Source organism: Protobothrops mucrosquamatus, unplaced genomic scaffold, assembly GCF_001527695.2.
Source record: "Protobothrops mucrosquamatus isolate PMUCROS unplaced genomic scaffold, P.Mucros_1.0 scaffold2947, whole genome shotgun sequence".
NCBI classification, from domain to species: Eukaryota; Metazoa; Chordata; class Lepidosauria; order Squamata; family Viperidae; genus Protobothrops; species Protobothrops mucrosquamatus.
Window position 1 is genome coordinate 64,932 of NW_015388970.1, and position 15,661 is coordinate 80,592.

The 15,661-nt window shown below is 43.6% G+C and overlaps 1 protein-coding gene across 1 annotated transcript in view; it reads left to right on the forward strand.

Annotated features, from left to right (window-relative positions):
• LOC107296722 (zinc finger protein 729-like) overlaps positions 1 to 15,661 on the forward strand; it is a 45,014-nt gene that overhangs the window by 23,993 nt on the left and 5,360 nt on the right. Inside the window, 2 exon segments of the mRNA XM_029286126.1 lie at positions 6,168 to 6,294; positions 7,178 to 7,773. Of these exon segments, the coding sequence (XP_029141959.1) occupies positions 6,168 to 6,294; positions 7,178 to 7,773 (723 nt within the window).

The following is a 15,661-nucleotide window of genomic DNA, read 5'->3' on the forward strand; positions in this document are numbered from 1 at the left end:
TATTATTATTATTATTATTATTATCTGCAGAAAGCAGGAAATTTAATACAGGTAGTCCTCAAGTTACGAATGGAATGGAGCCTGCCTATAACTCAAAAACTTGGAGTGAATCTCGTACCTCGAATGAGATCACTCCCTGCTCGTTAAGACGCACGTGGCTTGTTAAGTGAATATGAGGTATCTTAGGGTGAGGAAGGCCGTGGAGGGCCTAATGATGGGACAGGCCCCCAAGGCCTCCCCAACCCACTAAGATACCTCATGCTTCCCCCTCCCTGCTGTACCAGTCTCACCTTGAAAGGATCCGTCTCCTCTCTGCTGCGGTTGCTGCTTCCACCTGGAACTGAGGCTGGGGGATGCTTCCACATGCTTCCGGAGGCTGGATCCAAGCACCAGAGGCCTTTTGGAGGGTTCCGGCCAAGAGGAAGCAGCATCTTTCCCAACAGCTAAAAATGAAGTTGCAGAAAGGATGTTTGGAAAACAGTCTTAAGAAAGACCAGTTAAAAGAAGGGCCAGAGAAATACTCTCCTTTTCAGTGTGCAGATATCACTGTTGACGAATAGAATAAAATAGAATAGAATAGAATAGAATTTTGGAGATCTTCTAGTCCAGCCCCTTATACGAGCAGGAGAGCCTATACCGTTTCAGAAAATTGACTGTCTAGTCCAGGGGTAGGCAACCTTGGTTCTTTTATGACTTGTGGACTCCAACTCCCAGAATTTCTGAGTGAGCATGGCTGGTTCAGGACTTCTGGGAGTTGAAGTTCACGAGTCATAAAAGAGCCAAGGTTGCCTACCCCTGGTCTAGTCTTTTCCTAAAAACATCTAGTGATGGAGCGCCCACGATTTATGGAGGCAAGCTGTTCCACTGGTTAATTACCTTCACTGTTGGGAAGTTTCTCCTTAATTCCAGGTTGCTTCTCTCTTTGATCAGTTTCCAACCATTGTTTCTTGTCCTGCCCTCTGGTGCTTTGGAGAATAATTTGACCCCCCTTCTTTGTGGCAACCCTTCAAATACTAGAATACTGCTATCATGTCACCTCTATTTCTTTTCTTTAGACTAGCCAAACCCAAGTCCTGCAGCCGTTCTTCATATGTTTTAGTCTTCAGGCCTTTGATTATTTTAGTTGCTCTTCTCTGAACTTTTTCCAAGGCCTCAGCATCTTTTTTGTAGTATGGTGACCAACATTGGCTGCAGTATTCCAGATGTGGTCTTACTAACTAGGGTTTTATAAAGCGATACTAATACTTGGCGTGATCTTGATTCTATGCCTTAAGTCTTAGCCAAAGATGATAACCAAGGAAAAGAAGTTTGTACAGGGTGCAGAAAAATACTCAAGAGATGACCTGGGATTCTGTGACGACTGCAGAAGCCACAATGAAGAGAAACAAAAGGAAAGCAGGAAACATTCCTTTTGGTTAGAGCAGGGGTAGGCAACCTCAGCTCTTTTATGACTCATGGACTTCAACTCCCAGAATTCCTGAGTCAGCTATGCTGACTCAGGAATTCTGGGAGTTGAAGTCCATGAGTTATAAATGAGCCAAGGTTGCCTACCCCTGGGTTAGAGAATACAAGTTGGAGAAAAAACCCGATAAACGTCTGGAGTGTGGAAAGAACTTCAGGGATTCGAGTTATCTTACTAGCACACTCTTTCTCCGACTGCTTTGGGAGGAGCAGCTCCAGACTGCCGGCCCAGCGGACCTTCCCACGGGAGACCGCTTCTCCAGTGGCAGAAGGGAGGGGGTGTGCAGGGGGAACCCCAAGGGGGCGGCGCTCTCCACCCTTTCGAGGAAGGGAGGAGCTGTACGGGGAGGGGAGGAGCTAGAAAGGCTTCCTGCTTTGGCTCTGCGAAGTCCAGGTGGGGTCGTTCCGGGGAAGGGGGGTCTACATGCGTGGCTGGGAAGGGAGGAAGGCAGCATGGCCGGCGGGGATCGCGGTTCCTTTGCTGCTAGCATCTCTTGGGAAGCGGAGTTCGGGCGAGGAAGAGAACCGCTTTTTTTCCTTCGAGCGTGAGGTAAGAACCTTCCTTCCTTCCTTCCTTCCTTCCTTCCTTCCTTCCTTCTTTCTTTCTTTCTTTCTTTCTTTCTTTCTTTCTTTCTTTCTTTCTTTCTTTCTTTCTTTCTTTCTTTCTTCCTTCCTTCCTTCCTTCCTTCCTTCCTCCTCCCTCCCTCCCTCCCTCCCTCCTTCCTTCCTTCCTTCCTTCCTTTTTCCCACCTGGAGAAATACCTGGACAGGTGACCCTCCAACGCAGCGCCCCTAAGTTCGCTCCTGCACTCCCCACTTTCTCCTTGGGGAGATTTCTTCTGCCCGCCCTTCCGGATCGTTTCCCGTGACTTTCTTTTCTTTTCTTTTTTCCTGGAGCTGTTTCGGATCTAGAAACCTCGGAGTTCAGTGGCTGCTAAATCGGCCGGAGGAAAAGGGGGAGATCCCCTCCCAGGAGCCGCTGTTTTGGGCAGTTGCTCAAGACGACCCCCTTCAGGAGAGAGCATCAGGTAAAGGCTCCTTCTGATGCCCTTGAATCCTCAGGGTTGACTTTGCCCAAGTGTCTTGCGTTTGTGAATTCCTTTCTCATTATTTAACTAGCTGTACCCGGCCACGCGATGCTGTGGCTCAGTCTGGTTAAATGGAAAAGAAAGAAAAGAGAAAGTGCATGTCTGTAATATGTTTAATTTCACAATGCTTGTGGGTATACAATATTTTTTGTTGTTCCATTGTCTGGCGCTGTTTTTCAAAAAAAGCATGTTTTTACCTGTCACAGGTGTGACATCTATATAATAGTAGGTATATAGAAACACGCGCATATTCGAATGCAACGTTGTGTCAAAATTTCAAAGTAATCGGTGAAGAACTTTCGGAGATTTAAGATTTTGAACAAACGAACATTTACATTTTTATTTAAATAGATTTAACTGAGTTTTTAAAGTCTTATGTGCATTTCAAAAGTTCTGTGCGCATTGAAAAAGGTGTCACCTTTTTCCTGTAGGCCAGCCTTTCTCCACCTTGGCAACTTTTAAGATGTGTGGACTTCAACTCCCAGAATTCCCCAATCACCTTACCTCAGGGGTAGGCAACCTTGGCTCTTTTATGACTTGTGGACTTCAACTCCCAGAATTCCTGAGCCAGCCATGCTGAGGGGAAAGGGAGAGGTTTCCATGCTGAGCCATGCTGGCTCAGGAATTCTGGGAGTTGAAGTCCAACCGAGTCATAAAAGAGCCAAGGTTGCCTATCCCTGCCTTACCTGATTTGGGATCCTGGGGAAGGAAAACGGTTCAAATTTTTCTGGTTGTGTCATTGGCCTTTGTATTAATCTCCTCGGTCATGCAACGTGTGAAATCTGTTTTCCTAAAATGATATTTCTCTGTGTTAAATTTGTCTTCCTGAAGTATTGTACCGCCATGCCAACTACTGGCAAGAATACATACAAAAACCTGTCGTGCTCTGAGTGGGAGATGAGTTAGCCGCAGTTTGTGGCATCTCTTGTTTCACTCCATGCCAAGGGGAGGAATGTGTGAGACTACTAGGCCAAAGCCACCATACCTAAAAGTGGCTAAGGCATATAAGCAGGGTGGACAAAAACCAGTAAAAGCTCCTTCAGGGAAAGGAACCAAGTCATTAAGGGAACAAAAAGGACAAAAGTGGGGACTGAGCACATGGCAAGCCCCTCCCCAAGTCTCACCAACAAAGGAGTTGAGTCTGCATGGGAAGCCCCTCCCCACCAATTCAGGGGGATAAAAAGAGGTCCTGAAGCCGGCCCTGCGTTTTTTGAGTCCTTGTTTTTGGATCCCAGACTTTGCAGATTCCATCCCTCTGGCTAGTCTAGTGCCAGGCACCCTAGTAGTGGATGCTTGGTAAGTGTAGATATGTGTGTGTGTGAGCAAAAATATATCAGTAAAAGTTTGCTGTTAGTTTAAATTCACTGGGTGTTTGTTTATTTTAAAGAACCATTTGTGCCTCAGTGTTCAGTTCATTTGGGACTGAGTGTGGCAATTTTTCAGACCTGTGTGTGTGCACGTGAGTGACCATATGCTGAACCTGAGAGCACATATCTGTAATACATACCTTTCAGCTTTCCTCTCACCCAATGTCAGCTTCTATATGTTGTTGCTGTGAGTGCAAGGTACGCAAGACAAGAAATGATGGAAACTAATCAAGGCAAGAAACAACCTGGAATTAAGGAGAAACTTCCTAACAGGACAATTAATAAGTGGAACAGCTTGCCTTCAGAAGTTGTAGGTGCTTCATCACTGGAGATTTTTAAGAAAAGACTGGATAACATTCTATCTGAAATGGCATAGGGTCCCCTGCTTGAGCATGGGGTTGGATTAGAAGACCTCCAAGGTCCCTTCCAACTCTATTCTGATTGATTGATTGATTGATTGATTCCCTAGTTAGCACAGAAATAGACTAAAATCTCCCCTCTTCATTGTAGGTCAGTGGTGGCGAACCTATGGCACAGGTGCCAGAGACGGCACTCAGAGCCCTCTCTGTGGGCACGCGCGCCGTTGCCCCAGTCCTAGGCCTTCAGCTAGGTTTTATAAAACCTTTTCGCTTTAGGCCGCCGTGTGCAAAAAAAAAAAGGTTCAATCAGTCAATTTCAACTTCTCGCAGGGAAAAAAAAAGATCCTGCAAAGTTGGAATTGATTGATTGAACTTTTTAGTCCCACCCAGTCTGCCATTACTGCCAATGGGCCACGCCCAGCCAATGGGCCACACCCACCCGGCACTCGATGATGCATAAGTGGGTTTTGGGTTGCAGTTTGGGCACTCAGTCTCTAAAAGATTCGCCATCACTGTTGTAGGTTCAAGAATATCGTTAGGATGCTTGCTAGCAAATTATTCCTTTGCTGTTTTGTTTTGTTTTTTCCCACTCGTAGACACTCTAATGGCATCGTGTTCATCTTCTGGAACCTGTGTTCTTTCTAGTGGAGGATTAACAGCAGTTGAGCTTCCAACTCAGGTAGGAGGAATCCCCCTTCCTTAAAGTGAAGAAGCACCCAATAAGAGAATAACAGAGTTGGAAGGGATCTTGGAAGTCTTCTAGTCCAATCCCCTGCTCAAACAGGAGACCCTATACCATTTCAGACAAGTGGCTGTCCACTTAAAAAACCCCAGTGATGAAGTGCCCACAGCTTCTGAAGCCAAGTTGTTCCAGTGGTTAATTATTCTTATTGTCAGGAAGTTTCTCCTTAATTTCAGGTTGCCTTTTCTTCTTGATTAGTTACCATACATTGTTTCTTGTCTTACCTTCTGGTGCTTGGAAAATGTTGAACCCCTCTTTTTTGTGGCAGCCTCTCAAATACGGGATTAGTGCTATCATGTCTCCCATAGTCCTTCTTTTCTCTAGAAAAGTTCCTGCAATCATTCTTCATATGTTTTAGTCTCCAGTAGTTGCTCTTCTTTAATTTTCGTAGTTGCTCTTCTTTGTACTTTTTTCAAAGTCTCCACATCTTTTTTGTAATGTGTTAACCAAAACTGAATTCAGTGTTCCAGGTGTGTTTTTTACTAAGGTTTTTAAAAGCAGTACACATGAAAGCCCAAAGTAAAAGTAAAGTCCAAGCATGAGTTTTGTGCAGAAATTAAATGTTGAACTCCACTTTCCTTGATTCGGCATGATTCATTGGTTCAGTGCAGTGGGCAAAATTAATCTAGTGTTGGATTTGGAACAACCCATCCAAGGTCTAGTGCCANGCAGTTGTCCAGATGAAGCCAGAGACACTGACAGAGAGTTGTAGTCTTTTATATAAATATATATTTAATGTACAATTTTACAGCAGTCTTTGTCATCATCCAGAAAAGGAAGAACATAAGATAATCAGGGACACAGGAACATCATGAGGTAAATCTAAAATAGCATACATACAAAACACACAGAAGGAAAAACGGAGGGGAAAAAGGGAAACTCCTTTATACTCTCAGCAACCAATCATAGCATAGATTGCCTCATGCAGGAGCCATCCCTCTCCAACCAATCAACTGCAACTGTGTGTTCTGGCCTATTGTACACTTTACTGTTCCAGCTACTAAATTCAATATCTTAACATGCTCATTTGTCCTACTTGGAAACTGCAGTTTGTTCATCAAGAAGAGGACTTGCATGTAATTCGTTGAAGTGTTTGTTGTTAGGAATGTTCATGGGATACATTGTGGTTTTTTTCCTCTCCCTATGTCAGGATTTGGTATCACCCGAGGATGTAGCTGTATTTTTTTCCGTGGAGGAGTGGGCTTTGCTGGATTCTGAGCAAAAAGCTTTGTATCGAGAGATCATGCTGGAAAACGCAAGGAATATGGCCTCCTTAGGTAAGGGATTCTGTTCACATACTGTAATGCAATTTTTTAAAAAAAATTAATGCACATGAAGTCCTCCAGGATTGGTTTCCCTCCCCCCCCCAATTCTGTATCTCTTATCTGAACCTGATTTTCAAATTTGCAAGCTATTTATATGTGGTTTTTATCCTTTTCCATAAAGCCTGGCTTTTCTTCACAAATGGACTCTGTATGAAGAGTCTGGCCTTCATAAGTCGCTCTCTCCTATTTGTTAAGAATCAAATTCAGTCTTGCACATGCTGTGCATGAAGGGAACAAAATACTGTAACCAAGTGGAGCAGGTTAAAAACAAAGATGGAGTATATAAACTAATACAGTAGTGTAAATAAAAGACTTTCAAATACTGTGCTGTGTGTTGTTGCTAGCAGTGACCATTCCTATGTTTTTGTCAAGGGAATGAAATTTTTGACAGAGAAGGAAAACACATTCTTGCACTATGGTATTGCCTCCCCTCACCATAACATTTATCTTACTGTAAACAGTTCTGAACCAGTCTCTCTCTCTCTCTTTCTCTGTCTATCTATTTAACTTTCTACAGGACAAGATACTGTACTTTTCCATCAACTCTTTCTTAGGCCAAAAATGTCTTCGCAAGGAAAGCGACCAAGCTTTACTTCAGCTCAACACGGAGGCAAGAAACAAAGGAAAAGTATCAATTTGGACTTGAAAATGAAAATAATTAAAGCCCACGAGAAGGGAAAGAGGATAAAGACCATAGGAGAAGAAGAAGGACTGGCCGCGTCCACCATCTGCACTATTCTTAAGGATAAAGAAAAGATAAAAGAGGCGATTAAATCAGCTCCAGGAACAGATGCCATAATCACGAGAAATAGGACAGGCCTCATTTCAAAAACAGAACAGCTACTTGTGCTTTGGATTGACGATCGGATCCAGAAAAGAATCCCAATTAGTCTCCATCTGATTCAGGCGAAGGCCCGCAGCATTTTTGAAATTCTAAAGCAAGGAGCAGGTGAGGAGCGCAATGAGACATTTGGGGCCAGCCGTGGCTGGTTTATGCGATTCCAAAAACGATTTAATTACTATAACATACGAACAATAGGTGAAGCTTTGAGTGCTGATGAAGAAGCTGTCCAACACTTTCCAGACAAACTGGATGAAATTGTAATAGAGGGCAACTATTCACCACAGCAGATCTTTAATGTGGATGAAACTGGGCTGTATTGGAAGCAAATGCCAGAGCAGATTTACATCCACAAAGAGGCCAAAACAATGCCTGGATCTAAAGCATCTGAGGACAGAATAACTTTGTTGTTGGGTGGAAATGTCTCTGGGTTCAAGTTGAAGCCATTGCTGATTCATAGATCAGAGAATCCTCATGCCTTCAAAAATATAAATAAGGACGCTCTACCAGTGTATTACAGAGCCAATAAGAAGGCGTGGATGACACAAGTAATCTTTGAGGATTGGTTTGTGTCCTGCTTTGTGCCACAAGTAAGGACCTACTGCTTAGAGAACAAGATCCCTTTCAGAATACTTCTACTTCTGGACAATGCCCCTGGACATCCCCCCCATCTGGGCAATCTCCACCCTTGTGTGAAAGTAGTCTATCTACCCAAAAACACAAGCCCTCTCCTACAACCTATGGATCAGGGAGCAATTGCAACTTTCAAGGCACACTACTTACGTGCCACATTGGCTGAAGCCATAGTTGCATTGGACGGAGAGGAAATAACACTGCGTAACTTTTGGAAAGGTTACAATATCCTTCACTGCATCCAAAACATTGCAGTAGCCTGGCAGGATGTCCCTACAAAATGTATGCAAGGGATTTGGAGAAAATGTTTAAAACGTTTTGCTGTATTTGTAAAAAATTGGGATGATTTTGACCAAGATGAAAATGTGCAAGTCATCAGTCGGGACATTGCAACACTGACCAGATCCCTTGTTTTAGATATTGATGCTGGGGATGTGGAAAATTTCATTGCATGCAACGAGAGGGAACTTTCTAATGAAGAATTAATGCAACTGCAAAATGAATCAAAAGAACAGGGGGATGTGGAGGCAGGAGAAGATGAAGAGGAGGAGAAGGAGGAACAGGAAGATGGAGGAGGAGGAGCTTGCATCTCTAAAAAGTTAACATTAAAAGAATTGGCAGAATTTTTCTCCAAAATGAACCATGTGTTATCTTTTTTGAGTGACATTGATCCCAATGAAGAACGTGTGGGTAGAATCCAAAGAGAAATCAATAACGTTTTGAAATGTTATCGAGAAATATATGAAGATAAACAAACAAACAAAAAAGAGTGCAAATAACTTGCAGGGTTCCTTCAGAAAACTACAGGACGCCCATCCACATCTACCTCAACAGTCCTGGATGAGCCTTGGCCATTGACCAGCTGCTCCATCCTTTCAGACCTCAGCAAAGAGGACAACTTTTGATTTTTCACTGCACTAATGTTTTCACTGTTTTGCACTTTATTTTTCAGTTATTGAAGAGTATTTGTATTTATATATATTAGTTATTGTTATTAAAAATGTTTATACATACAGTAATGTTAGTAATGTTCGTTTCTTTGAAGAGAAACGGAAATTGTGGGGAGAATTGTGTAAGGTGCAGGTAATTTGGTTTAAAGGGGAAGAAGGTTTTTTTTGCCTAATTGTAAAACCTTTTCTCACCAGTGAATTTCATTTTGTTAGTTAGGGCCCAGGGTTCAAGTCTGCTGAGATCTTTCTGGATCTTGAGCCTCTCTTCTGGAGAGTTAGCTATTATTCCACCACCTTGGTGCTGATATGACTCACTCCTGGAAACTTAAAATTTTTACCAGCCCTCTTGTCAGCCTGCCCTACCTTACAGGGCTGTTTTGTGTGGGAGGAATAAGAATCAGGGACTAATCTTCAGCTTGTGGGGGAGAGTGGGAGGGGAGAACCATAGAATTAATGGATCAATCCATCAAAGGATGGGTAGCATGTGGCTGCTGCTGCAGCGGCCTCTTCTCTGTAGCATAGACCCACTACTTCTGCTAATCCCTTACTGGAAGGAAATCCTCCCCCACCCCATTTTGGATTTTGCCTGGAGAAGCTTGTGCTCTCCATTTTGAAAGGAAATCTTCCCCCATTTTGGATTTTGCCTGGAGAGGCTTGTGCTGATCAGGGGCAGTGTTCTTTTTAAAAGAGGTTTTAAATTTAAATTCCCTCCAGAAGTTGTGGGTGCCCCATCACTGGAGTCTTTTAAGAAGAGACTGGATAGGCATTTATCAGAAATACTCTCTTGTGAGAGCAGTGGGTTAGACTAGAAGATGACCTCAAGGTCCCTTCTAATCAGAAGCTGACAATTCTGTAAATCCCTCACCCATCTCTGGGTGCCTGGCTGGAGACTGTTAAGCTAATTAGTGGCAATTTTTTTTTTTTTTAAAGCAACTTCAATAGGAGAGTTCTGTAAATTACTGCCCCCCCCCACCCTCTAGCTGCCTAGCAGCAAGTGGGTTGTTTTTTTTTAAAAAAAAAGCAATCGGAGAGCTCTGCCAGCTTGCTTGGAGGCAATTCAGTTCCGGAGCTGAAGGCTGCATTGGAAACAGCTGATGGCAGTGATCAATTAAAGAATCAGAGGCAATAGTCAGATCTTCATTTAATGACTGATTTGATTCAATCAACAAAAAATCCATAAAATTGAGTCTGATTCATGTGATGAATTTTTTTGAGTCTGATTAGGGGCATACCCCAAGTACTGTCTATTTAAATTTAGTAGCTGGAACAGTGGAGTGGTACAATGAATCAGAACACACAGTTCTAGCTGATTGGTTGGAAAGAGCTGTCTTCTGCATGAGGCAATCTGTGCTGTGATTGGTTACTGCGAGTGGAAAAGGGGAGTGTCTTTGTTTCCCACCTTTTTTCCTCTGTGTGTTCTGTAATTTAACCTCAGGATGATCCTGCGGTGTTGATTTACCTCATGATGCTCCTGTTGGCCTGATTATCTTGTTTACTGTAAATATAGATGTAAAATATATTAATTTATGTAAAGGTCATGCAGACATCTCTGACTTCATTTGGATGCTTGTGCAATTCTCTGACAGATTTTCTTGTTAAATTAGTAACCCGGTTGTTAAGCGAAGCAGGTTTTCCCATTGATGTTGCTTATCAGAAGGTCGCAAAAGGTGATCACATGACCCTGGGACACTACAACGGTGATAAACATGAGTCAGTTCCCAACTATCTGAATTTTGATCACGTGACCATGGGGATGCTGCAAAGGTCATAAGTGCGAAAAATGGACATGTCAACTACCTGTACTATGTAGTAGTAGTTTTTCTTCTGAACTTCATATACTTTTAAATATTTCCTAGCTCAGAGCTTTTAAATAGTTCAATATTAAATATTTCCTGTCGAAGAGGATTTCTTCAGCTTCAGAGTGGGATGGTAAATGGGAGTCTTATGGAGCATCAAGGGGGCCCTTCAATTCTGAATGTATTGGGGATAATATAAGAAGAAAGCAGTTTCTGTGGCCCCCCCTTTTCTCTTTATTCTCCTATTTTGGGGCAAAGGAGCCCTCTCTAAATTGTATTGCTCTCAGACATGCCCCATCAACACTTCAAAAGCAGGTAGTCCTCAACGTACGACCACAATTCAGTCCAAAATTCCTGTTGCTAAGTGAGACATCTGTGAAGTGAATTTGGTCCCATTTTACGATATTTCTTGTTGTTGTTCAGTGAATCACCGCAGCGGGTACATTAGTAANGCAAAGGAGCCCTCTCTAAATTGTATTGCTCTCAGACATGCCCCATCAACACTTCAAAAGCAGGTAGTCCTCAACGTACGACCACAATTCAGTCCAAAATTCCTGTTGCTAAGTGAGACATCTGTGAAGTGAATTTGGTCCCATTTTACGATATTTCTTGTTGTTGTTCAGTGAATCACCGCAGCGGGTACATTAGTAATGCAGTTGTTAAGCGAATCTGGCTCCCCCTTGACTTGGCTTGTCAGAAGGTTCACATGGCTCCGGGACACTGCAACGGTCATAAATATGAATCGGTTGTCAAGAGGTTGAATTTTGATCATGTGACCCTGGGGATGCTGCAACCGTCTTTAGTGCAAGAAACTGACATAAGTCCCTTTTTTCAATGCTGTAGCTGTCAGAACCCATATCAATAGGTCCCCTAACCTTTTGTTCCCCTCCTCCTTTTTCTATCTCTTCCTCTTTCATTTTAGCCCAAATCTCACTCTCCTCTCATCCTGTAAAACAGGCAGGAAGATGAGGAAATACCTTCTTTCTATTGAAATGTTTTATTAATTTTATCAAAGTATAAAATAGGGGGGGGGGAACGTGGAAAGCTAAGAGAAAAGGGAGGAGGGAAAGGGGGGATAAGTGTAAGGGAAGAAAAAAATGGAAGGCACCGAGTTCCGTTATAGAAATGGCTTGTACGTCTTGTGTAAAAGCAAAAAGTTGTGGTTGAAATGTTGTTTCCTTCTACTGTGCTAAAGAGAAAATACCTTCTGACTCGTAAACTGTGTGGCAAATGCTATGTAAAGCACTCCAGTGGACGTAGGTGGGGTACATGTGTTTGTGTTATTTTTTTCTGCAGAATAAAGTTTTTACTTGCAATCTTGTCCTCTTGTTTTCAATGTGAGGCGTGGTCACACCTGGGAACAGAGTCAGCATTGGGGCAGGAAAAGGTAACGAAAAACCAAAAGTGACTTTTTTGTTCTTTCCTTCTTTCAACCAAGCTGGAAGTGCAATTCTACAGGAAGAAAATGGCGACTATACTAGGAAGCCTGTCTCTGGAAACTTGAAGCCTGCTCTCTTAGGCTTGGAACTGTCGAAGTAGGAGAAATATTTTGTGCAGATAATCCTCGACTTAACGACCACAATTCAGTCCACATTTTTCTCGTTCCCCACAGCGGTTGAGTTAGTAATACAGTTGTTAAGCGAACCTGGCTCGCCCATTAACTCTGCTTGTCAGAAGTTTCGCCTGGTCCTGAGACACTGCAACCCTCATAAGTATGAGTCAGTTGTCAAGCGGTTGAATTTTGATCACGTGACCGTGAGGATGCCGCAACGGTTGTTAAGTGTGAAAAACAATTCTAAAACACTTTTTTTTCAGTGCTGTTGTAGCTTCAAAGTGTTATGTGCTCCTGGCCACTTTCCTTCGTGACCAGAGGCAAGCTCACCTGACCAATAACCAGCCAAGACACAGTGAAGGCCTTTTGTTTCGTTTATTGCAATAAGCAGGGAGAGAAGCTATCAAAGCTTGGTTCTCTCCAAAGTTCCAACCCAAAATATTCCCTTCTTTATACAATCCTATCTCGGCCGCCACATCCCTCCTCTTTCCCCATTAGCTGAGGTACTATGAGGTTACACTCTTTCCAACCGCCTCCTACATATTTCCTGCTACATACTAAATCATAGATCACATGTACATTAAAATTAGGAGATAATTTATGCCAGGTGTGCCAGTTAATATTAATCAACTAATTGCACATGCTCAGTTGCCTGAGTTCTGGCCCCCTTTTTTATGACTTCTTAGAAAAATAGGTTCTTTCCTGTTTTGCTAGTTATCTTCCCTTACAGATGTTTTTATAGCTTGTCTTCTTCCTTTCCCACTCTTAAGACCCAGCTAATTTTTTGCCTACGTATTTATGTTACATCCTGTCCTTTCCTATTTCTCCATTCAGTAAATTTCCACTGCAGCAAATTCAATTTTAAATTTCTCTTTCAATATTACATTTTTGAAGACCTTTCCATCAAAAGGGCCGCTAAACAAATGGCCTCAAGTCTTAGCAATTGAGTATTTGTTATTAAGGCACAATCTTGAACGTTAGTCATTTAAGGAAGATGTTGTAAGTGGAGGACGACGCTAAGTGGATCAGACAGACAGCCTCCTTTTCCTGCCAGCTCCATTTTTCTTCGGAAAGAGGGATTCCCTTCTAACTTTGCTGCTCCAGCAGCCCCTTCCCTCCCCTCCTCCCGTCCCTGGGCTTCGTCCCCTCCCTCTCGCCCCTCTTTCTCCGACTGCCGGCCCAGAGTACCATCCCACGCGGGATCGCTTCCCCGTGGCAGAAGAGAGAGGAGGGCAAGGGGTTGCCCGAAGGGGCGGCGCTCTGGGTGGAGCTGGATGGGAAGGGGAGGAGCTAGAAAGGCTTCCAGCTTGGGCTCTGCGAAGTCCTGACTGGGGCAGTTCAGTGAAGGGGGATCCACGTGCGTGATCGGGAAGGAAGGAAGGAAGGCGGCGGAGCTGGGAGGAAAGCGGATCGCAGGTCTTTTTCTGCGAGCGTCTCTTGGAGAGCGAGGAGAAGAGCCGCCTTTCCTGCGGTCGGCAGGTAAGAAGCTTCCTTCCTTCCACCTGGGGAACTGCCTGGACAGGTGACCCTTCAATGCAGCTTCTTGGGGCGCCCCTAAGATCGCTCCTGCAGTCCCCACTTGTTCCTTGGGGAGGTTTATTCCGCCGGATCGTCTCCCGTAACTTTCGTTTTGCCTCTGGGGCTTTTTCCGATCCAGAAGACTCGGAGTTCCAATGGCTGCAGAACCTGCCGGAGGAAAAGGGGGCGATCCCTCCCAGGAGCCGCTGTTTCGGGGAGTTGCTCTAGACGAGCCACCGCCGGAGAGAGCATCAGGTAAAAAAAAAGCTCTTTCTGGTGCCCTTTCATCTTCCGGATTGTCTTCGCCCGAGTTTCTTTCGTTCCTGAATTCGTTTTCATGGTTTCATTTAACTGGGTTTTTAATGTCTTGTGTGCATTTTAAAAGTCTGGTGTGCGCTTAAAACGGTATCAACCTTTTCCTTAGGCCAGCGTGTCTTCCGCCTTGGCAACTTTTAANGGGTCCAGAGAAGAACAACAAAGATGATTAAGGGACTGGTGGCTAAAACATATAAAGACCAGTTGATGGAATTGGGTATGTCTAATTTAATAAAGAGAGGGATAAGGGGTGACATGATAGCAGTCTTCCAGTATCTAAGGCACGGGTGTCAAACTTGCTGCATCACATGACGTGTCGCAACATATTGCAACTTTTTTTTTGCATTGCCAGAGCTGGGGTGGGCATGGCCTCCACATGATGCAACCGGACTGGCAGTTTGACACCCCTGATCTAAGGGGTTGCCACAAAAAAGAGGGAGTCAAGCTATTCTTCAAAGCACCTGAAGGCAGGACAAGAAGCAACGAATGGAAACTGATCAAGGAGAAAAGCAGCTTAGAACTAAGGAGAAATTTCCTGACAGTTAGAACAATTAACCAGTGGAACAACTTGCCTCCAGCAGTTGTGAATGCTCCAACATTGGAAGTTTTTAAGGAGAGATTGGATAACTACCATATTTGTCCGAAATGGCATAGGGTTTCCTGCCTAAGCCCAAAGTCCCTTCCAACTCTGTTATTATGTATTCTGAAATGGCTGAAATAAAGGACATGTGTGGGGCGGGGTGATATGGAAACCACAATAGGCTTGCTACATCGCTACAGGATGTGGGCATGGCTACTCTACTGTGAAACAACCAGCTGTATTTCCTGCTTAGGTAACTACGTAAAATCTACAAGCAGGCTGAACAAAAATATTCAGGCTCTTTCCCACCTTTGTCCAAATCTGAATACAGGTAGTCCTTGACTTACGACTGCAACTGAGCCCAAAATTTATGTTTCTAAGCGAGACAGTTGTTAAGTGAACCTCTGCAGTTGTTGAGTTACTAACATGGTTAAGTGAATCTGTCTTTTCTCATAATAATAATAATAATAATAATAATAACAATAATAACAACAACAACAACAACAACAACAATAATAATAATAATAATAAGGTTGGAAGGGACCTTGGAGGTCATCTAGTCCAACCCCCTGCTCAGGCAGGAAACCCTATACCATTTCAGATAAATGGCTGTCCAGTCTCTTCTTAAAAACTTCCAGTGTTGGAGCATTTACCACTTCTGGGGGCAGGTTGTTCCACTGGTTAATTGTTCTGTCAGGAAGTTTCTCCTTAGTTCTAGGTTGCTTTTCTCCTTGGTTAGTTTCCATCCGTTATTTCTTGTCCTGCCTTCAGGCGCCTTGGAGAATAGCTTGACTCCCTCTTCTTTGTGGCAGCCCCTAGATATTGGAACACTGCTATCATGTCCCCCCTCGTCCTTCTCTTCGTTAAACTAGACATACCCAATTCCAGCAATCGTTCCTTATATGTTTTAGCCTCCAGTCCCCTAATCATCTTTGTTGCTCTTCTCTGTACTCTTTCTAGAGTCTCAACATCTTTTTTTACATTGCGGTGACCAAAACTGGATGCAGTATTCCAAGTGTGGCCTTACCAAGGCATTGTAAAGTGGCATTAATACTTCACGTGATCTTGATTCTATCCCTCTGTTAATGCAGCCTAGCACTGTGTTGGCCTTTTTGGCAGCTGCAGCACACTGCT